Here is a 24257-nt window from a genome sequence, read left to right as displayed (position 1 = left end):
TCACAGTGACCTCGTAGGACAGGGTAGCACTGCCCTGTGCGTTTCCCAACTGTAACTGTTTATGGGTGCAGACAGCCCCCATTGCTTTTCCCACCGAGCTGCTGATGATTTCAAACTGCCAACCTTGTGGATCATAGCCCAACTCGAAACCAATACGCCACCAGGGCTGTACTACAAATGACACTCTCGGTCATAAAGGGAAACGGAGTCCCGATATATACCACAACACGAGCAGATGGACCATAAAAACATGATGCTACATGAAATAAGTCATTCACACAGGGACAAAGAGTGTATGAGCTCACTTAAATTAAAGAGGCAAATATATAGAAGCCAAAGCACACTGGTGGTAACAGGGGTGGGGGTTTGAGGGGAGGGGGCTGATTGCACAGGCACCCAGTTCCTATTCGTGGTGGTGGAATCATTCAGAACGGGGGGGGGGGGGGTGATCATGTTTGTAAGACACGATGAATGCAATTATGCACATTAGTCACACACACACCCTAGATAATGGTTGGGGTATCTTACCACAAGAAAATAACTACTTACATCGCGAAACTGAACTTTTCCCAGTTCTCCCAATTCACTGACGCAGCAGTAAGCCGCTTCTGACTGGAGGAAGAGCTGGGCCAGCGTCATCTCCTCGCTCCGGAACAGCCCCCCCATGGCGGCAGGCAGTGCCAGTCAACGGGGTGCCCGAATGCCTCTCCACCTGAGGCAGAGAGAAAAAAAATCACAGGACCTTAGACATCACTAAGGGGGCCAAGAGCAGGTCACCCCCTGGCGAGGCTCTCTGGTGTTCCATGTTCTTATCTTCCATTGCAAGCCAACAGGTCTGTAACTACTGGTTTGACCCCTGCTTCAGAGGATGGGCAGAAGGAGACGTTGCACCAGCAGGTACTGCACTGTGCCCCACACCATGCCGGGGGGGAAAGTCACTTTCTTTGCAGTCAACATCAGGACAGAATGACAATGTTTGGGGTCAACTCAATACATGAGAATGTATCCAGATGAAAGACAGGGACTGGGAATTCCAAGCTGCTCTTTAAATACCCCCGACACAATATTATGAGGCAATCACATTCGTGCTTCCCAGTGCTTTTGTTTTATGCTTGTGCAGGAAACACGAGCGCTTGATGAACCTCATAAAAGATGTCTCCCTGCAGCTCGCTTCCTACCCTTTGCTGACGAGGCCAGTCTCTAACGGCGAGAGGCCCAGCACTGCTCTAAAACTGCAGCTCCCTTAAAAGGGTTTAATCTTTCCAAAGCTTCCAAAAAACACTATTTCCCCCCCTAAGGAATTCAAATGTATAATCATGATCTAAAGAAAAAGGGAGACAGAAAACCACTTTACACCTTAAATTCAACTTCAAATTAAGCAGAGCAGGCAACATGGATCATGACAAAGCAGTTTTTCCAAGCCACAGAAAATAAGCTGTCTCTCATCCTCCACCCTGAAGATTAATTGTAGGCTTCCAGCTGCCGAGCCTTTTCGCACTCCAGACAATAAAGGTTTCGTTTGGGGGAAGGTTTCTTAATGTTCGCCGGTAACCGGGACAATGGGCGCTATCAGTGGTCCTGAAATGGTAACTATTTTTCTCAAGTCAGCAAAGGGAAGGCCCAGGGCGCCCAGGATCTACACTCAGGCACAGCGAATAGTCATTTTATTGCCACGAGGGGACATAGTCACTACTGATAAGGGGATACTGGCATCAAAAGATAATTTATTCTTCTAGGGAGTTGGGAGATAAAGGCATTAAAATGACAAGCCTTCGATGCGTTCAATGTTAGAAGCTACAGGACAACACAGTCCAATACAAGCATGGACTTCTCAAGACATTCCATAGCCTGACTGTAAGGTCGTCTGTATGCGGATCCAAAAGGTCACTAGGGAGTTAGAACCGATCCACAACACCGAACCACATACTTGAGTCATCCAAACCATCTATTACCAGCCCCACCCACCTCATGCCCCCACAAAAAAACAAGTAGATTCCCAACCTCACAACATATTAAAAATATGCCTTATCAGCACAGCTCGGAGCCTACCGATAAGGACAGCTTCCAATGAGCTGCCTGCCTCCCTGTTCTTAATGATTACAGGTGTGCCGGAACAACTCAATGGAGCCGACCGATCCAAGCGGCTCTGGGGTCACAAAATGACATGCTAGGACGTTAACAACACTTCTGCTTAATGAGTCCATAAGAGGCGCCCCCACCTCGGCCTTGGGGTGGGGGGGCAGGGGTGTCCGGATGACTGTCAACCAGTCCAGCCTCGAACACGGTATCCACCTGCTTCTTTTCCGGCCGGTGCGAAGAGAAAGCAGGAATTCTCCGAGCCCTGACACACCTACCTCCCGGGGAGGGGAATAATAGAGAGCCCCCCGAGTTGTCCTGCACATCCAGCGGCCTTCTGTCCTTTCCCGACCCCTTCAGGGGGGGAAGGAATTCAGGTCCTTCCGCGGGGAGGGGACCTCGGGCTCCGCTGCCCCCACCAGGGATGCCCCGAGAGGGAGACCACGTTCCCGGCTCCTTCCTCTGGCAAGCAGGAAGGCGATTCGAAGCAGCTCCCGCGTCCCTTGGAGGACGCTCGCGCGCGGCGTCCCCGCAGCCTCGCCTCACCTGCAGCCTCGGCTCACCTGGCGCCGCCGGCCCTCCGCCGCCACAGCACACAGCGCAGACGAGCCGCAGCCTCCCCAGCTCCGGGCAGCAGGGCCGCGACGTGCGTGCGTGCGTGCGTGCGTCCGCCAGGCCCCGCCCCCGCGCTGCCGCCGTCCTCCGCCCCCAGGATGACCTCATCGCAGCCGGCCAATGGCGTGAGGCCTCGCACGCGCCGCCGCAATGCAGAGTCGCGGGGGCGGGGCGGGGCGAGGCGGGCGGCTGGCGCCATCTTGCTCGGCCGGCGGGCCGCGGCCGAGCCCTTGCGAAGGCTGGACTTCCAGGCTAGACGGCCCGCTCCCTTTGTCCTAGCCAAAGAGTGGGTGTACAACGTCGTTCCTCGAAGGAAGACGCCGGGAGAAGATACGGCACACACATCCCGGTACTTCCTTACATTACAAGTGAAAACACGCCCCCGAGGGGAGCTTGCAGCGGTTCTCAACCGGTGGGTCGCGACCCCCTTGAGGATTGGCGGTGTCGAACGAGCCTTTCACGGGGGTCGCCCGATTCAGAACAGTAGCAAAATGACAGTGATGAAGTAGCAACGAAAGTAATGTTAAGAAAGAAAATGTTATGGTGGGGGGGGGGTCACCACCACAGGAGGAACCGTGTGAAAGGAAGGTTGCGAACTACGTAGTATGGAAAACCTTGTTTAAAAAGCATCTATTTCCAGCAATTGCCAAGGTCTCTTTTCCTCCAGTTAGCAGTGGGAGGGGGCCAAAAACAAGCTTGAAAGTAAATTTTCACCTTGTTTGATAGCTTCCTGTGGGCCCTTTTGACCACCTAAGAGGTTTTGTTCTTCAAAAAAAAAAACATATGTACACACACACATGCACACACACGAGAGATACCTGCTAACGACGTCTAACGCAATGCCTCAATTACTGATACTAGTTTGCTTTCCTTGCCTCATTTAAAGGCCGAGTAGGAATCCCACGTGGTTGGTACAAACCAGAATTTTATGTGGAACAACTTGGAAAACCGGTTATTCCATCTCCTTGGGTGGTAGGTAGAACGCTGTTGCCAGTCCAGCGTCCAGAGGGTGCTGCTTCAGACAGAAGCATGGTGCTGGTCATTTTGTCTGTTTGACAAAAAATACCAAATCTGCTCCAGCGGCGTCAGTGAAATACTGAAGGGCCCAAGTGAGTGTTGCATTTGAATTTCCTGACTCGTCTCCTGAGTGAAGCTTTAACTTCGGGACAGTTTTCCTGGTAACCCAGCTCTTCCCTTCTCCGTGGTTCCTTAAATGTTCAATAGCTCTCCTAACTGCCACGTTTGAAATGATTATACAATCACTGTCATTCCTTCCTTTGAGACTTAAAAACAACATCAGAACAAAAAATTAACCCCAGTCAGCTGCTTGCTAACCACAAACTTCTCATCTTCCTCTGTATGACAGCCTTTCCTCTGGACCCAATTCAGTTCCCGTGAATTCTCTTCTTTCATGGTTTCCTCCAGCTCTTTTCTCTCAAAAATCGGACTCTTCCATCTCCTGCCATCCATCTGGCCCCGTGTCATCCCTTTGGCTCCGTCCTCTCTGCCTTGGCAGTCTTACCTACCTGTGGGACTCACGTCTGTTTTTCCATCAACCTCCCTTCTCCAGAGCTCAGAGATGGAATTTCAGCCGCCTGCTAGATAACGCCATGTAGACAAGAACTGTTTGTTGAGGGCCTACTAGGTGGCAGTCATGCTTCCTATCCTAGAAGAGCTCACACTTCAGCGAGAAAATTCTCAAAGGGTTGGGGTTTGTGGGGTGTGCACATAAAAATTAATACTTATTGTGAGCCAGGCACTTTTCTAGGCACTTGATAAATACGAAGTCATTTCATCCTCATGTTAGGTTTCTGGGATGGTTTTCCTCCCTTGTGCTCAACGCTGAGAGAATTCCCGCGGCAGAAGCACCTTTGCAATCCAAGTAACTTTTACTAGGGAGAGGGAAGTTTCAGGTAGTGCAGTCTCAGAGAGTACACGCTATCTCTGGAAAGCGTGCAAGGCCTCATGGCGGGAACCGTGGGAAAGTTCACAACCAAAAATGGTCGCTTCAGAGGAACACGTGAAAAATGGCTGGAAAGTGGAGCCCACCGAATCAAAAGAGGAATAGTGACCCCAAAAAGGAAGCTGAGAGCAAGTGCCAGCCCTGAGAGGGTGTCACACGGAAGAGATCTGCCCCTCTGGCCGGAAAGAGAGCGCTCGCCTGCCCTCAGTCTGTGCTGTCCTATCGATCATCTAGGTGCACCTGTGATGTGATGTCATGGGCACCTAGTGTGTGTGCCCACGTTGACCTTCACCTGTGCCGATGTGCCCGTGGTCTGTGCATGTCCAGCTTTGGATCTGCCACATAGGTGTCTAACGTGTGCCTAAAATTCCATTCAAACCCCTGATCGTGGCATGGCCAGCTCATTTCCATTTAGCGTGGCATTCAGTGGAGCCAACCCCCTTTATCCCTAATCTTCCTACCTATCAGTCTCAGCCCCATGAGTCAACTACTATTGCGATTCCCATGTTAGAGATGACTAAGGTCACCCAGTTAATCATCGGCCCAACGTGAGTCAAACCCAGCCAGTTTAGCTCCATTTCTTGGGTGGCCTCTGTTAAGAGTACTCTGAATCTGATGTGAATTCAGATCTTTGTATATGTTACATGGTATTTAAGAGCTGGAACTTTGGAATTCTCCAAGTCTCCCTTTCTGCATCTGTAAACCAACTCGACGAATGTTTTAACGCACGGAGAGAGGCACGAGGTGTCTGAGCAGAGTGGTGCTTAGATGGAAGCATCACCCCGTCAGCATCACCCCGTCATCGTGTCCACAGTGAGACCCGACCTTGGCCTGTACGTGTTTTTCAAGTCATATTTTCAGTTCGACTATCAAGCAAAGTTCCAAACACAGAGCAGATTCTTTACGCTTTGCTGTTCAAGTAGTGGAAAGTTCCAGCTCCGAGGTATCAGTGTGCGGGTTTGGTTTGCCTCATGATAGCTAAAGGAGTAGCCTATTGGAAAGTAGCATGGCTAAGTAGAGTAGAAAGACTGCAGGGTTTTGTACCAACTGCCATCAAACCATGAGTGCGGGCGGTGCTCTTAGGTTACCATTGAACTGCCAAGCACAAAGTCGGTGGTTCAAAACCATCTTCAGCGCCGGGGGAGGAAGCCTAAACTATCGGCTCCCATAAAGATTTGTAGCCTCAGACCCCCTAGATAGGGTTGCTATCGATCCCATGACAGTGATGAGTCCATTCTGACGCATGTCAACCGTATAGGAAAGAGTAGAACTGTTCTCGCGGATTTCTGAAACTACAAATCTTGGGAGCAGACAGCCTCGTCTTTCTCCCAAGGAGCAACGGGTGGGTTTGAACAGCCAGCTTCATGACTGGAAGCCCAATGCTTAGCCCACATTTATCCCATTTGATAGCACATGTCAGAGAAATAACTCCTGGCTTACTAAGCCTTCCTCCAACACCAATGCCCAGCTCCTCTTCACATGGGCCAGCTTGTCCGATGATCGCATAAGTGTGGTGAAGGACGCGACTCTGACGCACACCTTCCCTGCTTTTAAACCATTCAGCATTCCCTCCAGTTCGAACATGTCTCTTGGTCCTGGTTCAGCATCAGCACAATGAAGTGTTCTAGAATTCATATTCTTCTCAGTGTTATCCATAGTTCTGGCAGTTCTGTGTCAATGGATTGCTCCAATGTCATTGAATGCTCTTCAGCAAAAATGTTACTTGCATGTGATATCCGTGACATTGTTTGATCATTTCCACACTCTGGTGGGTCACCTTTCTTCGGAATGGGCACACATAGAACCTATCTCTTCAGGTTGGCTGGCCAGGTAGCTGTTTTCTAAATGTCTTCGCATAAATGAGTGAGTGCAGCTAGTGTTTCATCAGAAGATTGAAATAGTTCCATTAATATTCTGTCATTTCCTGAAGGGTTTTGGGTTTGTTTTTAACAAGACCCATCAGCACAGGTCGGTCAGGATTTACAACACATATTCCTGAGTACTGTGTGACGGTGAGGGGCAGAAACGACATGGACACGGGACATGTGGTTTGACACCAGCAAAGAGCTGACACCGCTGTGCTGGGTGTAGCACAGATGGCCGCCCTGCACGGTCCTTTATTTTCTCAGCCAGCTAAGCCAAGGGTTAGTGCACACTTTCTCAAAGTAAACAAGGAACGAGGGTGCAGACAAGCACTAGGTTCTCATAACAAACTGCCTTATCTAGAGACGCACAGTTTTTGTCCTTGGGACGGAGCACGGAGCCCTCGGACAGGTCCTGCTCCCAGAACCACCTCCAAGCCGTTTGCAGCCCAGGTCTTCCCTGTGTGCATGGGATATCCGGTGTCCATGGAAACAGTCCACTGCCCTCAGTCTGTGTTAACTCCTTCAGGGTCAACACTTGAGGACATAGTTCAGTCCACAACATGACCCCTAATGGGAATCCATTCTCAACAAAAAGCCAAGTATTAGATAAGAAAGAGTGGGATCTTCCCCCTGCTTCTATTCGCCCCCTCTCTTTCCTGTGGTGGACTTTATTATCTGTGGAGACGAGAGCTTGTGGTAACAAAGCTACGAAGGCCACTGCAGAGGAGGCTCAGAGCACAGAGAATGAGAAAATGTGCGTGGAGGCAGTGAGAACTTTGCAGGCTCATCAAGTCTGGTACAGTAAAAGAGCTTGTGTGTGTGTGTGTGTTTCAGTTACTGTTGTCAAAGGTGTGTGTGTGTGTGTGTGTGTGTGTGTGTGTGTGTGTGTGTTTCAGTTACTGTTGTCAAAGGTAATCCACATTGGAGCATACTTACGGGGGAAAATGATTTTTTAAAATTAAATAATGAAGAGTACTTTTTTGTACTTTTCTATTTAATTTCACTTGTTTATTTTTTTAATCATTTTATTAGGGGCTCATACAACTCTTATCACAATCCTTACATATATCAATTGTGTCAAGCACATTTGTACATTCATTACACTCATCATTCTCAAAACATTTGCTCTCTACGTAAGCCCTCTGCATCAGCTCCTCATTTTTTATTATTATTATGTTTTTAATTTAATTTCTTTTTTCCCCTCCCTGCCTGCTCCCCCCTCCCTCATGAACCCTTGATCATTTATTAATTATTATTTTGTCATATTTTGCCCTGTCCGATGTCTCCCTTCACCCACTTTTCTGTTGTCCCTCTACTAGAGAGGAGGTCACATGTAGATCCTTATAATCGGTTTCCCCTTTCCAACCCACCCTCCAGGTATCGCCACTCACACCACTGGCCCTGAAGGGATCATCTGTCCTGGATTCTCTGGGTTTCCAGTTCCTATCTGTACCACTGTACATCCTCTGGTCTAGCCAGATTTGTAAGAATTGGGATCATGGTAGTGGGGGAGGAAGAGGCATTTAGGAACTAGAGGAAAGTTGTATGTTTCACTATTGCTACATCGCACCCTGGCTGGCTCATCTCCTCCCCGAGACCGTTCTGTAAGGGGATGTCCAGTGGCCTACAAATGGGCTTTGGATCTCCACTCTGCACTCCGCCCCCCCTCATTCACTATATGATTTTTTGTTCTGTTGATGCCTGATACCTGATCCCTTCGACACCTCGTGATCGCACAGGCTGGTGTGCTTCTTCCATGTGGGCTTTGTTGCTTCTGAGCTAGATGGCCGCTTGTTTACTGAACAGTGCTTTTATAAATAGTTTTTAGCTACTCCGAACCCCATTATTCTTAAAGCAAACGTCTGTTATGTGCACGCTGTGTATTGGGCACACGGCTAGGAACCAGGGCATGAAACCTACAGGAAAGACCAACAGCTAGCTCTGACATAACATGGGTAATACAGCAGTGATTGAGAAGTTCTTCATCCTTTCTAGCCTTGAGGACAGGAGCCCTGGGTGCATAGTGAATTATGCATTGGACTGTGAACAGAAAGGTCAGTAGTTTGAAGCCATCAACTGCTCTGAGGGAGAAAGCCAAGGCTTCCTGCTCTCATAGAGTTATGATCTCAGAAACCCCGAGTGCAGTTCTACTCTGTCCGACAGGATTGTTTTGAGTAAAAATTGGCTCCATGGCTGTGAGTTGGGCTTGAGAAGATGGGACATTTAGGATGGGTATTGAAGGATGAATAGGAGTTTGTTCAGTCAGGCAGTAAACTAACACAGCTTGAAACTGGGTGAAGGATTTTGAACCAGCTGTTCATGCTGATCTTTATCCCTGGTTACCTGTATGCTTCCTAGAAAAGAAAGAAGACAAAAATAATGTCCTGGAATGTGCTCAGGCTTTTTGGTGACATTTGAACCAGTACATCAACCACTCAACAGAATCAAATATAAAAGACTGCTGGCTACTCCTCGGGCCTTAGAAGACCAGAGCAATTGCATAAGAAGCTCAAGCAGTGTGTGAGTCTGGGTAGACCAGAGAAACAAATTCACAGACACTCATATGTATATAGAAAAGAACTTTATATACAGGAGTAATTGTACATTAAGAAAACATCACAGCCCAGTCCAAATCAACTCCATAATTTCAATATTAGCTCATATACCCAATACTGGTCCATAAATTCTTCTTTAGACTCACACGCAGCCATGCAATAATGCCAAATGCAGAACGATCACAGGCCAATGGGTGGAAAGTCTTGTGGATCCAGTGGTGGTAACAGCATCTCAGCACTGAGAAGGGTCTCCACATGGCTCCTCCAGCTCCCAGGACTCTGGCTGCATCAGCGTGGCTCCATCAGGCTCTTCATCAGTAATGTCTCTCAGGGAGGGAGCACATGTCCCCGCTCCAGCAGACTATTTATCTCCTTAGCGCCTCCAAATGAGATCAACAAGCTGCGACCTGATTGACAGGCTAAACTCCACCCTTCATTCTTTTTTTTTTTTTTACAAGCCCACCCTTCATTCTTAAGTCTCAAATTGACAACAGATGATGTAGCTACCACAGGTGGTAACACAGTTCTGGGGGGCTAACCTGCGTGATCCCTTAGCATATATGAAATAGCTAGACAAAAACCACAAAGATTAGTACTTCACTACCACGGTAAAAGAAAACGGAGGCGGTGATGTAACTAATTGGGTCTCAAAACATTTCAAGAACTCGGATTGTCGTAGCGGGATGATGTAGGGACTCCGCCCTCTCTCTCTTTCTTCCCTTTCTCTTGATTTTTCAGCTATTGTCTGAATCTCCACCAGTAAAGGCCATGTGTGCTCCTCCAACTCGGATTCCCAGAAGGGCCTCGAGAAGAGAGTTGAAGTTACTTACACTAAGCGTTTGGAAACACATGTTTGCTCAATCGTCCCTCTTTCCCATATGTTTCCAAGGTCTGATGTAACACATGTCCGCCCTCCAGAAGGTTTTACACAGCAGAGATGGACTCTCACAGCTCTGGAGGCTGGGAATCCTGGTCAGTTGTCCACAGGGCCATGGTCCCTCCCCAGGCTTGAGGAGAGAATCCTTTCTTGTCTTTCAGAGCCTCTCTCTGGTGGTTGCCACCCAGCCTTGGGCTTCCTTGGAATACATGAGTCATCACTCCACTGCTGCCTCTGACTTCACCTCCTTACCTCCAAGGGTCTCTGTACAAATGTCCCACTTCTTACAAGCCCTGGGACTAGCGCCCACCCTACCCCTAATTCAGTGAAGCCGCCTCTTAGCTATTACATCTGCAAACGCGATTATATCTACATTTGGAAATAAGGTCGCGTTCACAGGCGCTGGGGGGGGGGGCACTCTTCAACCCCTCATACTTCCCTTTCCAGTTGTGAGAAGAAGGGTCTCTAGCACCGTCTGACATTTCAACCGTTCATCTGCAAGGAGCTGCCAGCCAAAGAGACATTTTAATTTAGAATTTTGCTTGTGTTTATCTGCATTCACCGAGGAGGCAGTGGCTCAGTTTAACGGTCTTCTGTCTAGCCAACTAAGTTTTTTTCTCTTGAATGATAAAGGAAATTTTCATGTCTGAGCTGTTGGACCAAGGGTGTGATGTTAAAGAATTCTCCTTCCACAGCTTTCAGCAGACCTGCCACCACTGTGACCCCGTGTTTGAAACGCTGCTCAGCACGTGCCTCTGAAGCAGCCCCTGCCCCTTCATAGCTCCCCCGGAGGTCCTCAGAGGAACGCTTCCACTTTTCCTTCTGGAGTCTGTGCGTGTTTTAACCTGAGAAGCAGACATTCCATTGTAGCTGCCAAGGCTGCAGGAACTGAAAAGTGGCTTCTCGTCATGCTTGCGCTTCCAACAGCCAGGAGATAGGAACGGATCTGAAGCATGTGACTTTTATGTCCTCCTTGTGACTCGTGTGATCAACACATGAGGCAGGGCGCCTCTTAGCTTGTGGGAGTTAAGAGTATTATGAAAAGAAACTTCGGGACGGGGGAGCGGGGAGGGGGGAGGGATAAAAGGAAAATGAGCTGATTCCAGGAACCCAAGCAGAAGGCGAATTTTGAGAATGACGAGGGCAACGAATGTATAAGGGTGCTTTGCACAATTGATGTATGTATGGATTGTGATAAGTGTTGTATGAGTCCCAATAAAATGATTGAAAGAAAAGAAAAACTTTATAACGAAGTGCAACTTCAAAAACACAAGAAAATTCAAGATGGGAAGAATGGAGAGGATTAAATGACAGAGCAGAGAAACCTCTTGGGGACTTTAAACCCCCAAACCACACTCATTGCCATCATGTGAATTCTGACTCACAGTGACCCTATGTAGTATTTCAGTCTTTTCCAGGAATAGACAACCTCATCGTTCTCCTACAGAACAGCTCCTGGGCTTGAACCACCTCCCTTGGGGTTAGCAACCCAGTGCCCAGCCCACAGCAATATTTTCCCAAGAAAGTGAGACTAGCTCAAGGAGATTTCTGAAACAGAGAATGTTTTGGTTTTCTAGTAAGCTGGAGAAAGGCCATAAAACTCCAGGAGGGGAAGGGACCCCATTTGTTTCGTGTATTGTGTTCTCAGTGGCTTGTGGTCATTGTAGAGTCTCATTAAGTTGAGTCTGACTCACAGCGACCCTACAGCACAGAGTTGGATTGGCTTAGGCGTCCAATCTGTTTCATAAACAAAGCAGATAGCCACAACTTCCGTCTGTGGAGCATCCAGGGAGTTGGAACAAGCATCCAGATAGAAGCTGGATGCTTATCAACCAAGGGACTGCCAGCCAGGGCTCTTTTTAATGCTTAACTTTGTGACTGGCATTCAGTAAATACTTAATAAACATTTGTTAGAAATAAAAATAAAACTGGGAACGTAGTATTTTGATCGGTGGCACGCTGATGTGACTTATTTCTATGTGTAATCACATGCTTCGTTAACGATAGAGCTTGCCAGAATTTACAGCTGACTTGTTTTTGTCTCACAGAAAACCCTTCCTGGGCTCGAGTGGTATTTTAAGGAGGGGGTCGTGGGGAAGGAAGCGTGCAGGAAACAGAAAAGGAAGTATGTACGGCATGGTCTTCAGAGAAGAAACTTAAGTGGAGGCAGAAAAATCATGTGCCAAAGAAGCTTCTGTTTCTTGGCTATTGTCTCAAGCCCCGTTTTCAGTACACATTGCTTTGTACATGGAATTTCAGAGGTCATGAATACAGGTAAACGTTACTCCAATTTAAAGTAAATCATTTAGGACTCACAGCCATCTACTAGTTTTTGTCTTGTCTTTTCATCTCACTAGCTTGTGTCAAGTAGAGAGGCTTGCCTTTCGCTAGGTCCCTTTTCACCCACTTTATCATATAGTTACCTCACAGATTTCCTCGACACACTCAGAAGCACAGTGGCCAGAGCCACGCGAGTCTTGCTCCAACCATCAGTCCTGGTTCAGAAGACCTGATGGGCGCAGGAGGCCCGTTGGAGGCACTCGTGTTTTGGGTTTATAAGGCCCTTTTTCTTTCCTGGTGTTCCCTGGCGTCTTTTGTGCTCATTTCTTGTCCAGTTCAGGAACTTTGTGTAGCATTCCTTTAGGGTAGGACTGTTAGTGACCAATTCTTTTTCATTTTGCTTCCTCGGACTACGTCTTGATCTCCCTTTCTTTCTTTCTTAGGCTATTTTCACTCGACATAGAATTCTGGGCTGACCACTCTGTAGTGGTTTATGTATTTTGCCACATTTGGGCATTTTTCTTACTGTGAAAAAAGGGGAAATACAAGTAGAAATGGGACAAGGTAGAGAATCTTGAAGGATGGAATTGGAATTAAAATATCAGTATGAACTCACAATTTCTTATATAAACAGATAAGAGGGGTTTAAAAAGTTTGTGGGAAAATAGAATTAAAAGATAATAGAATTTTTCCATGAAAATGTTAAAGGCCCCTCATTAATATATAGAGACAGACAGAGATGGGAAAGACAGAGAGGAGAGAGAGGACCCAGTAGATGTAGTAATGTGCTGTAACAGTGGACGCACCTAGTGCCTAGACTGGGGTTTCCAAGTACTGTGGGTCCCTCCAAAGAAACAGAGCTTCTTGGAGAAACGCGCAACTCCAGGACAGGGACGGAAAATACAAGTTACTCTTGGGACATCCTGTTGTGACGGAAAGTAAGGAAGTGCTCTTCCTGCAAACAATCAGAGAAATAAGCGGAGTGTGTGTGGTCCTCAGAGTTAGCCAACTCGCATTTGTGGAGCGGTGGAGTCCAACCTGTCAGGTCACAGCCTGACGATGCCACCTGGGAGGATGGTCTTTTTAAAAGAGAGTCTGGGAACTTCCCCTCTCTCTCTCTCTCTCTTTGCTCTTTGCCTCATGCCTTCTGGGACACTACCTGCTTCCAGTGGCAGTCCTCTGTGGGCCGCCCGACCCTGAGAAAACTATGGGTGACCTGCCATGTTTCCACCGACCTTGGATCCGTGAGCCTCGGCACCCACCAGCCGGTGATCTCCCTGCTCCCCACTTCACCTTCAGTTGCTTTCGGTTTGCAGCTACCTGAGTCTGAAGAGGGCCTCAGCTGACATCGGACCTATGGGCTTCAGTTGATTGGGCTGGGGTGCCTTCTTTTTCTTTTACTTGTCCTTTTAAAAAAATTGCTTTTCGGGGGCGGGGAGGGAGGGGAAAAAAATGAGATGATACCAAGACTCAAGTAGAAAGCAAATGTTTTGAGAATGATGATGCAAACAAATGTACAAATGTGCTTGACCCAATGGATGGATGTATAGATTGTGATAAGTTGTATGAGCCCCCAATAAAATGATTAAAACAAAAATTTTATTAAAAGATTATTTTATTGGGGGCTCTTATGACTCTTATTATAATCCATACATCAATATGTATCAATCCATATAAATATTAGGCATATTTGTACATATGTTGCCTTTATTCTTTTCTAGACATTTACTTTCTATTGAGCCCTTGGGATCAGTTCCTCTCCCTTCCCCCCAACCTTCGTGGCCCCTTGATAGATTATAAATTATTATTATTATGTTCTTATCTCATACCGACCGCTGTCTCCCTTCCCCCATGATTCCTGTTGTTTTTCCCCCCTGGAGGGAGGGGTGTGGTTATGTGTCAATCATTGCGATGGTTCTCCTTTCTTCCCCTCCTCCCCCTATCATTTTGGTATCGCTGTTTCCATTCCTATTCCTGGATTCCGTGTGTCATGAGCTTTAATCTCTTATCTCTGCCTGTGTACATGCCCTGAACTAGTCCAGAGTGAGAAGCAGCACTGGGGTCATGGTAGTGGGTTGGGGGCTCAGGATCCAGAGGAATAATGTGTGTTCCATCAGTGCTTTACTGCATCCTGGCTGACTCATCCCTTCCCTGGGACCCCTCTGTGGTGGATATTCCATTGTCTACAGTTGGGCTTTGGGTCTCTGCTCCAACCCCCTCATTCTCAGCAACATGTTTCTGGGGTGCCTTCTTAATACTGATTTACTCCTTATATAAAGATGAGTGTCACTGGTTTGACACTCTAGACCAGTGGTTCTCAGCCTTCCTAATGCTGCGACCCTTTGATAAGTATGGTGAAAGAGTACAACACTGATGCATATCTTTCCTGATTTTAAGCCATTCATTATCTCCATGTTCTGTTTGAATTACTGTCTCCTGGCCTATATATAGATTCCACCTGAGTATAATGAAGTGTTTGCATTGGGAAAATCAAAATCATTTACCATCTGGTAGGATGCAAATAGCACAGTATCCCTTTGGGGCTATTCTTGCCAAAGATAAGACTCTAAACGCTGATCATCAGGAAACAGCAGACAAATCCCTATTGAGCAACAGTCTAGAGAATAGCTGTCCTGTAATCTTAAAATAAGTCAGTCGTCAGAGTCAAGGTAACAGTGAAGAACCGAATTGTACTGTTGCTCGCACAATTCTTTTACATATGGTTAAGCCATTTGATTTTTATGGTATGTGAATTATATGTCAATTAAACTTTTAACATTAAAAAAACTGAAGAACACTCACCAGGTTGAGGTTGATGAAACAGATATGACAAGCAATTTCAAAGTGCAATCTTGGATTGGATCATTTAGACATTGAGACATGATGAAAATTGATAGGCTGTGAGGATTAGTTGATTGTAAAGTACCAATACTGATTTTCTGGCTTTGATGATTGTATTATAATTATGTGTGGGTTAAGCCTTGGGATGCCAATTAAAAGGCTGTTTCAAGCCACCAGCCACTCTTCACGAGAAAGAAGAGGCGATGTGTCCCCATAAAGATGTCCGCTCATGGAGAGGCGATGGAAGAGCTCTACTGTACTCAAAATAGGGCTGTGATGGGTTGGAATTGACTTGGTGGCTGTGGGATTGTGGTTGTGAATCAGAATTTCCTTGTTTATAGGAAATACAGCCTATTTAGGGATGATAAGACATCATTTTGGCAATTGACTCTCAAATGATTCAGGGTAGGGAGGGAGCTTTTGTGTTAGTCTGGGTAGACTAGAGAAGCAAATTCAGCCAGAGACACTCATATCTGTATAAAAAAGTGCTTTATCTACAAGAGCAATTGAATATTGAAAAAACATCCCAGTCCAGATCAAGTCCTTAAGTCTGATATTAGCCCCTATGTCCAATACGAATCTATAAAGTCCTCTTAAGACTCAAGAAACACATGCAATGACGCAGAATGCAGGAAGATCACAGGCCAGTGGGTGGAAAGTCTTGTGGATCCAGTGGCGTGGAAGCATCTCAGTGCTGGCAGGGGTCTCCACTTGGCTCCTCAGCTCTAGTGTAGCTCCATGTGTCTTGTCAATGGAAATGTCTCCCAGGGAGTGAGCGTGTGTCCCGTCTCCAACAAGCTATTTATCTCCTTAGTGTCTCCAAATGAGGTGTGACCTGATTGACAGGTTAAGCTCCACCCCTTCACTCTTAAGTCTCAAGTTGACAACTGATTATGTAACCACCACCACCACGTTTTTTTACTTTTAAAAATACCTATTTCTGTGCATTTAAAATAATTACTTTTGGAAGTTACTTTGTTTTGCTTCAAGATAGCTTCAGGGATGTATTTGGAACATTACCTGGGCCGTGCTGCCATTGAGTCAAGACGTAACTTCAGACCCTGGCCTTAAGATTCCCACGGTCTAACAGGAAGCATTCTGTATAGAAATGGTTATTAAACGGTATTGAAAACCCTCCCTCTGAGTTGCAGAGAAACGTTCAGCTCCTGAGGGACCTAGACCAAAGAACAGCGAGTGGACATGCTCATCCAGTGGTTGGACACAGACCTGGCCCGTTTTTGAGGCGGATCTGAAGGAGAAGCAGGTCGAGTCCAGTGACCACGACAGCTCCTCCAGCAAAGCCAAAAAGAGTCTGACTCAAAAGGAGAGAAAAACTGCCCGGGCTCGGTCCAAAGGGAAAAACTCCGATGAAGAGACCCCAAGGCTGCCCAGAAGAAGCTCAAGCTGTGCGCACAAGTCCTGAGTAGGGACGGCATGCCCTCGGTGACCTTCGGCAGCGTCCGCCCTCCCAAGTGCTGGATATGCCCGTGGATCCCAACGAGCCTTTGCCACCAGGTCTCCTGCGGAGAAATGATCGCCTGTGACCGCCCCGATTGTTTCATCGAGTGGTTGGTTCCCCTTTGCCTGCGTGGGGCTGACGACCAAACCCCGGGGGAAATGGTTTCACCCATGCTGCTCCCAAGAACGGAAGAAGTAGATGCAGCCTGGGAGTCCAACACAGTTTCTCCCACACACCCCTGTCCCCCTCCCCACCCCAGACCTGGACCTGGGCTGGTGGGGAGAGGAATGCCTGTGCTGGGCCCTGGGGTGCAGGGAGAAGGGGGCGGTGTAGTCCCGACATCTCCCCCTCTTCTGGTGCTGAGGCTGCGTGCCAATCCTGCAGGGAGGGGTGCGCAGCCACCACGGTGTGTGTGTGTGTGTGTGTGTGTGTGTGTGTGCGCGCGCGCGCGTGCTTGTCATCATCCACCCAGAGGGCAATGCTCTCGCCCACTCCCTTCTGCCTCCACGCCGAGGAGGTTGGTGCTGTCTTTCAGAGGGGTGGGCCGCTCCACGCCCTTGCTTTGTATCTAAGGACTGGAGCAGTAAGCATGGGGGCCGCCACACCAGCCCTCCAGCTTCTCCACACACCCGGGGGGGGGGGGGGGGGGGGAGGTGCGGCTATGGTGTGAGGAGTTTTCTTCTTCATTCTCTTCCTGCTTTTTCCATGGTGCGGGCTCCGCAGAGTATCTGGGCAGTGGCCCTGTTTGCAAGGACACCCCTTCCTCCACGCCAAGGGGATTCATCCTGGCTTTGTGATTGGGGGAGGGCGGGTGATCCTCAGATAACATGTAAAGGAATTGGGGTAGTTGAATAAAAGCTATACATGTTCAAATAATTACTTTTAACATTCTCAAGTAAAAAGTTTTTGTTCTAAATATTCTTTTTCCGTTTTGATAACCTGCTTATTTTAGACCTCCTGAACATTGGTAGGGATACTTTATATCTACTTGTTTAGGAAACCTCCTGCTCCTTAGCTGTTGATTTCCTCAATGAGACTATTAAACACCCACAGAACACAGATTACACTTCTTTTTCCTTTGTGCTGTATTCCTTTGTGATATTAAGTAGTTACTCTCAATAACCACTTGTAAGCACTAAAGGGTTTGGAGCATAAATTATCTGAATAGTTCAATTGCCTCTTTTCATTTAAGCTCATGGAAAACACGTTTAAATTCATATGCTGTGTGCAAGAACCAAGTCTGAACGAATAGCTCTTTCACACCAATCAGTGGCCCTGGGGTTCAGAGAAATATGTGCTTTGGTGGGAAAATGAGTCATTCTGCCAACACACAGCTGGACTTGCATACTCAGAAGACAATGGAAATGTGGAGATATGAGTAGAACAGGAGGAATCTCTATCTAGACCAGAGTTCACACTCTTCCTGTGTTCTTACACCGTGAAATGGAAACATAGTTTCCTGGGAAACATGCCAGATTCTACAAATGAAATGATTCTGCTTCACTGTGCACAGCTGTTCAATACTTACTGGGTTTATGGAGAGTCTTGTTTTAAAAGGTCTGATCTTGGCTCCAAAAGAAAGATGGAAAGAAACAGGGCTCCTCTCACGCCCAACAGAATGGATTTTTCAGTCTTCTTGAATACCAGGTCTTGACTGGATCCAGTAAGCCAGGGGTTCTCCACCTGTGAGCTGAGACCCCGTTGGGGGTCGAACAACCCTTTCACAGGGTCATCAAAGACCATCGGAAAACCCATCACATACACCTCATACAAATACAGGTGTGTATGACAGGGTTGGCGCCATAATGTACTTATATGGACCAGTCACATGTATAGAGAGCAGCTACTGTGTAGAAATCAGCAGTACTGGAGGTAAAATGACACTTCATGAATTTTAATTACTGGGTAAATATAAAATCATGTACTGTAAAATCAACTACTGCAAATATATACATACACACCCCATGGGAACTTAATCTAGATGGTGATCAGTCTTTTTATATTCAGCTGTAGCTATGTTCAATTTGTAACAATGAAAATACATCCTGCATATCAGATATTTACATTATGATCCATAACAGTAGCAAAATTACAGTGATGAAATAGCAACAAAAATAATGTTATGGTTGGGGTCACCACCACATGAGGACCTGTCTGAAAGGTTCACAGTGGCGATGTTAGAAGGTTGAGAACCACTGCTGTAGTAAGGGACAGGCCAAGAGTTAGGAACGTTTCTTGCCAACAATTGTATGTCAGTCATTTTGACAGGTCCCTTCAGATGTTTGACCACATTTCATCCTTGAAACAACTTTATACGTCTTTTTTTGATGAGAAAGTTTAAAAGTGGATGAAAGGAGAGAGAATGATGTAATCAATTGCCAAATATACATCACCTTGCGTCAACATTCAACAACACACGGCCGATCTTGCTTCATCTCTACCCCCATCCACCTCCCTCTGGACTATTCTGGACCCAATCCTAGATGTGATGTAATTTCCTTTAAAACTACTTCACCAAGTAACTCTAAAATACAAGAATGATTTTTATCCCATGACCACAATGCTGCTCCCATACCTTAAAAATGAATGAGAATACTTCATGGTCAGAAAACATCTGTACAGTGTTCAGATTTCTTCATTATCTCATAAATGTACATTGTTTTTTGTTTTGTTTTGCTTTTGGAATTTTTTTATCAGATCACAATTTAAATCAGCTCAATAGTTTAAAAATAGTTAATTGGTGGCTGTCTCTCTTTTTATGGGATAGACTTTTAAAGTCCCTTTTAATTAGGGTTTTTTTTCCTCACTGTATCGCCACCTTGCACCGAGTCCCCTCCTCCCCCACCATTTTATAATTTATTTGTTGGAGGAACTGGGTTGGTTGTCCTCTAGAATTTCCAACATCCAGACTTTGCTGATTGTGTCCCAACAGTGTTGTTTAATGGGCTTTCTACTCCTGTAAAGAGTTAGTCTTGGAAACTCAAAGGATCAGTTCTACCTTGTCCTATAGGGCTGCTTTGAGTCAGAATTGACTTGTTGGCAGTAGGAGCTTTTAACAATGAGCTATCCATGGAAATCCAGGACAGAGAACCCACTCAGGACTGAAATGAAAGTAGCGATATCAGGAGGGGAAGAGGAAGGTGGGGGAAAAGGAACCGATCACAATAATCGACATATAACCCCCACCAGGGGGATGAATAACAGAAAATTGGGAGAAGAGAGTCAGTGGTCGGTGTAAGACATGAAAAAATTAATAATTTATAAATTATCAAGGGATCATGAAGAAGGGAGGGGCGGAGAATGAGCAGATACCAAGGTCTCAAGTAGAAAAATGTTTTGAACATGATGATGGCAGCATATGTACAAATGTGCTTGACACCATGGATGGATGGATTGTGAAAAGAGCTGTAAGAGTCCTCAATAAAATGATTTAGAAAACAATGAATTATCATATATAACAACAAGAGCGCATACATTAAAAGAACAACAACCACATCAACAAAAGGTCATCAAAAGATTGGAAATTTGAACCCGTCAGCCACCCTGGAAGAAAGATAAAGCAGGGCCCGCGGGGGGTGGGGGGGGAGGGCGGTGGGGGGCAGTAACCAAGGGCTGGGGAAGCCACACCTTCGCTCCAGAGTCACGGGTGAGCATTGAGAGCTATTTGTTGGGAAGACTGTCGATGCTTACATACACAGCTTGAAGAATCATACGGAGGGTTGATCTGTACTGGTGTGAAGTGTTTCGCTTGTTCTACTAGTGTGAGCAGTCTTGTTTTCCTCCCGGACATTTTCGCACAGAGTGGTGTCATGTTTGGAAGCCTGCGTTTGCAAGTCTTACTGTCTGGCATCAGAAGTGAACACAGTGTTTCCCTAGAATGATGTGAAGATTCCAAGCAGTGCACATGTGTTTGCCACATTTTATGCTAAAACAAAATCATTACTAGCTAATCCAATGTTCTTTTCAAACCCTGAAGACTTTAACCATCTAATGGGTTATGAAAGCCTTTCACTTTGGATATGGACGAAGATGAAAAGAAACAGCTTCAAGAAGAGGAATGACCCTCAAAGATCGCCCAATTCAAAAAATCAGGAAGCAGCAAGTGTTGGAGGGGCTGTGGGGAGACAGGAACTCTAAGCCACTGCTGGTGGACTTGTACGTATGTACAGCTACTATGAAAATCGATCTAGCAATATTTAAAACAGATGGAAATCGAGTTACCATATGACCCAGCAATCCCCTTACTGAGCATAAACCCAGAAGAGGCAAGAAACAAACCACGGCCAGACATCTGTGCTCCAATGTTCATTGCAGCACAGTTCACAATTGCAAGGAATTGGAAGCAACCCAGATTTCCATCAACTGATGAGTGGATTTAAAACTAATACATGCATACAATGGAGTACTATGCATCGTTAAAAAGCAGTGATGAACGTATGAAGCACATCGCTGCATGGGAAGAACTGGAGGAAATTATGCTAAGTGAAGTAAGCCAAGCACAAAAGGCCAACTACAATATGAGTCCGCTGAGGTAAGCTTAAAAAAAAAATGCAAAAGGGGCACAGGGAAAAAACTACAGCATACAAACATTCCTGGGGTGAGGACCAGGTAGTGTGGTAGGGGCCAGACCAAATCCAGGGATACATATGTTAGTCAACTAAAAAGGAGTGAGGAAAGGGAAAAAAATAAAAAGTAAATGGGTAGCGGGGGCACAGGGCACTAAGTCACCCAAAGGGATGGTATCATTTATATCTCCACAGGGAAAAAGAGACCAGACTTCCACCCGGTGCTCCAAGATGTGAATGCGACATGCAGGCATGGAGTAGGGAACCAGTGGAGAGGTCTGAGGGGCTGGCCCCAATCCCAACTATGTGGACAGCTATCCCCTCCCCCCAGAAGAATTAATTTCAGAGGACAGCAATGACTGCAACTCTGGGAGAGGGACATGTCTGATCAGAGCACACAGGAGCAAATGAAGAGGGAGAAAGAGAGAGTGGAACACATCCTGGCCCACCAAGCCTTGAGGACGATGTTCCCACTCAGAGCAGCCAATCCACAGAGAAGACCATATGGCCGGCCCCACTATAAGACACAACATCCTTCACTGACCCATAACCCTACAAGGGACAACACTGGAGACACAGTGTGGGAATTGCGCCCGATCTGATCCCACCACACCGAGGCAAAACACTGAGGGGGTGCAATAGAACAGCAAGGGGAACAGAGCAACGAAGTCCCCAGGGAATACCAAAACCAGACTTTGGGGCCAGGGCTTGGCACCCCATCAGACTCGACCAGAAAACACTCCTAAAGGACAACAAACAGTCCGTGAACTAACTACAAGCTTTTCTTTTTTGTTGTATTTTGTTTCATTTTTGTCATTGACTTTTTGTTGTTGTTTTATTTTCTTTTGTTGCTTGGTTTTGCTCTGTGTTATTTTTGTGCATCTTATTATCTCTGCAGGTCTGTCTAAATAAGACAAGCTGGATGAACAATCTAGAGGAGAAAACAACAGGACTGACGGGGACATGGGAGAGGGGGAGGTCGGGGGAAAGGAAAGGGTATTAGAAAACCCAGGGACAAGGGAACAACAAGTGATCCAAATCGGTAGTGAGAAGTGTGTAGGAGGCCTGGCAGGGCGTGATCAAGGGTAATATAACCAAGAGGAATTACTGAATCCCAAATGAAGACAGCATGATAGTGGGACAAGAGGAAAATCAAAGGAAATAGAGGAAAGAAGTGGAGGCAAAGGGCAGTTACAGAGGTCTAAATAAAGGCATGTACCTATGTAAATATATATATGAGGATGGAGAAATAGATTTATGTGCATATATTTATAGATTTAGTATTAAGGTAGCAGATGGACATTGGGTCTCCACTCAAGTACTCCCTCAATGCAAGAATACTTTATTCTATTTCACTGGCATTCTGTGATGCTCACCTTCCCGACACAATTGCTGAAGACAAATGGGCGTATAAGCAAATGTGGTGAAGAAAGATGACAGAGCCCAGCTATCAAAAGGTATAGCATCTGGGGTCTTAAAGACTTGAAGGTAAACAAGCAGCCATCTAGCTCAGAAGCAACAAAGCCCTCATGGAAGAAGCACACCAGCCTGTGTGATCACAAGGTGCTGAAGGGATCAGTTATCAGGCATCAAAGAATAAAAAGTTATATCGTTGTGAATGAGGGGGAGTGGGGACCCAAAGCCCATCTATAGGCAACTGGACATCCCTTTCCAGAAGGGTCTCAGGGAGGAGATGAGCCAGGCAGGGTGCAATGTACAATGATGAAACATACAACTTGCCTCTACTTCCTAAATGCTTCCTCCCCACTCACTATCATGATCCCAATTCCACCTTGCAAATCTGGCTAGACCAGAGGACGTACACTGGTACAGATAGGAACTAGAAACACAGGGAATCCAGGGCGGATGATCCCTCCAGGACCAGGGGTGTGAGGGGCGATACTGGGAGGGTAGAGGAAGAGTGAGTTGGAAAGAGGGAACCGATTACAAGGATCCACATGTGACCTCCTCCCTGGGAGACGGACAACAGCAAAGTGTGTGAAGGGAGACATCGGACAGGGAAAGATATGACAAACTAATAGTTTATAAATTATCAAGGGCTCGTGAGGGAGCAGGGAGAGGGGAGGGAGGGGGGAAAATGAGCTGATGCCAGGGGCTTAAGTGGAGAGCAAATGTTTTGAGAATGATGATGGCAACTAATATACAAATGAGTTTTATACAATTTATGTATGTATGGATTGTGATAAAAGTTGTATGAGCCCCTAATAAAATGATTTTTTAAAAAAGGATAAAATCCTTAACAACTTAAAAAGAAGGGGAATGAGTCTCATGTTTTTATGTCTGGGCTAAAGTTTGATTTATCTTTCAACATATAATAAAAAGGCCATTACTTTTGCATCTGTAAGTGACTGATGGTTAAATTGATAGAAAAACCCTGTGATCCAGCCTGTGTGATCGAGTGGTCCTGAAGGGATCAGTTATCAGGCATCAAAGAACAAAAAATCATATCATTGGCTGCACACCTCCATGATAGGATCGCTGAAGACAAATGGGTGCATAAGCAAATGTGGCAAAGAAAGCTGATGGGGCCCGGCTATCAAAAGAGATAGTGTCTAGGGTCTTAAAGGCTTGGAGGTGAACAAGCGGCCATCTAGCTCAGAAGCAACAAAGCCCACATGGAAGAAGCACACCAGCCAGTGCAATCACGAGGTGCCAAAGGGACCAGGTATAAGGCATCATGCAAAAAAAAAAAGATATAGATGTATATATATGTGTGTGTGTGTGTGTGTGTATACCATATTGAATGAAGGGGGATGAGCAGAGTGGAGACCCAAGGCTCAAGTGTCGGCCACTGGAGATCCCCTCATAGAGGGGTTTAGGAGAGGAGATGGGTCAGTCAGGGTGCAAGGTAGTACCGATGAAGGACACAGCTTTCCCCCAGATCCTGGATGCTTCCTCCCCCCAACTACCATGATCCGAATTCTACCTTGCAGGACTGGATAGGGCAGAGGTTGTACACTGGTGCATATGGGGGCTGGAGGCACAGGGAATCCAGGGTGGATGATACCTTCAGGACCAAGGGTGTGAGGGGCGATGCTGGGAGAGTGGAGGGTGAGTGGGTTGGAAATGGGGAACTGATTACAAGGATCCACAAGTGACCTCCTCCCTGGGAGATGGACGGCAGAGAAGGGGGCGAAGGG

General features: G+C 46.5%; 1 protein-coding gene and 1 pseudogene across 5 annotated transcripts in view; one reads left to right on the top strand and one right to left on the bottom strand.

Moving 5' to 3' along the window:
* ATP6V0A1 (ATPase H+ transporting V0 subunit a1) overlaps window positions 1-2759 on the bottom strand; it is a 56229-nt gene extending 53470 nt beyond the window's left edge. For 3 of the 5 annotated variants that reach the window (XM_075561849.1, XM_075561852.1, XM_075561853.1), the window contains exons 1-2: window positions 2623-2759; window positions 550-712 (exon numbers count right to left, since the gene is read on the bottom strand). In XM_075561849.1, the coding sequence (XP_075417964.1) occupies window positions 550-666 (117 nt within the window). In that variant the 5' untranslated portion in view covers window positions 667-712; window positions 2623-2759. Of the gene's footprint in view, window positions 1-549; window positions 713-2354; window positions 2374-2622 lie in introns of those variants that run through there. The other 2 variants (XM_075561850.1, XM_075561851.1) reach the window with 2 other exon arrangements.
* A 5949-nt stretch (window positions 2760-8708) lies between these two features.
* On the top strand, window positions 8709-16729 carry LOC142458752 (inhibitor of growth protein 4-like; annotated as a pseudogene).
* The last annotated feature ends 7528 nt before the right edge of the window (window positions 16730-24257 follow it).

The sequence above is a fragment of the Tenrec ecaudatus genome, chromosome 10, assembly GCF_050624435.1.
Source record: "Tenrec ecaudatus isolate mTenEca1 chromosome 10, mTenEca1.hap1, whole genome shotgun sequence".
In the NCBI taxonomy this organism is placed as follows: Eukaryota; Metazoa; Chordata; class Mammalia; order Afrosoricida; family Tenrecidae; genus Tenrec; species Tenrec ecaudatus.
Note: the sequence above shows the minus strand (reverse complement) of the source record. Positions and strands in the feature narration are given on the sequence as shown.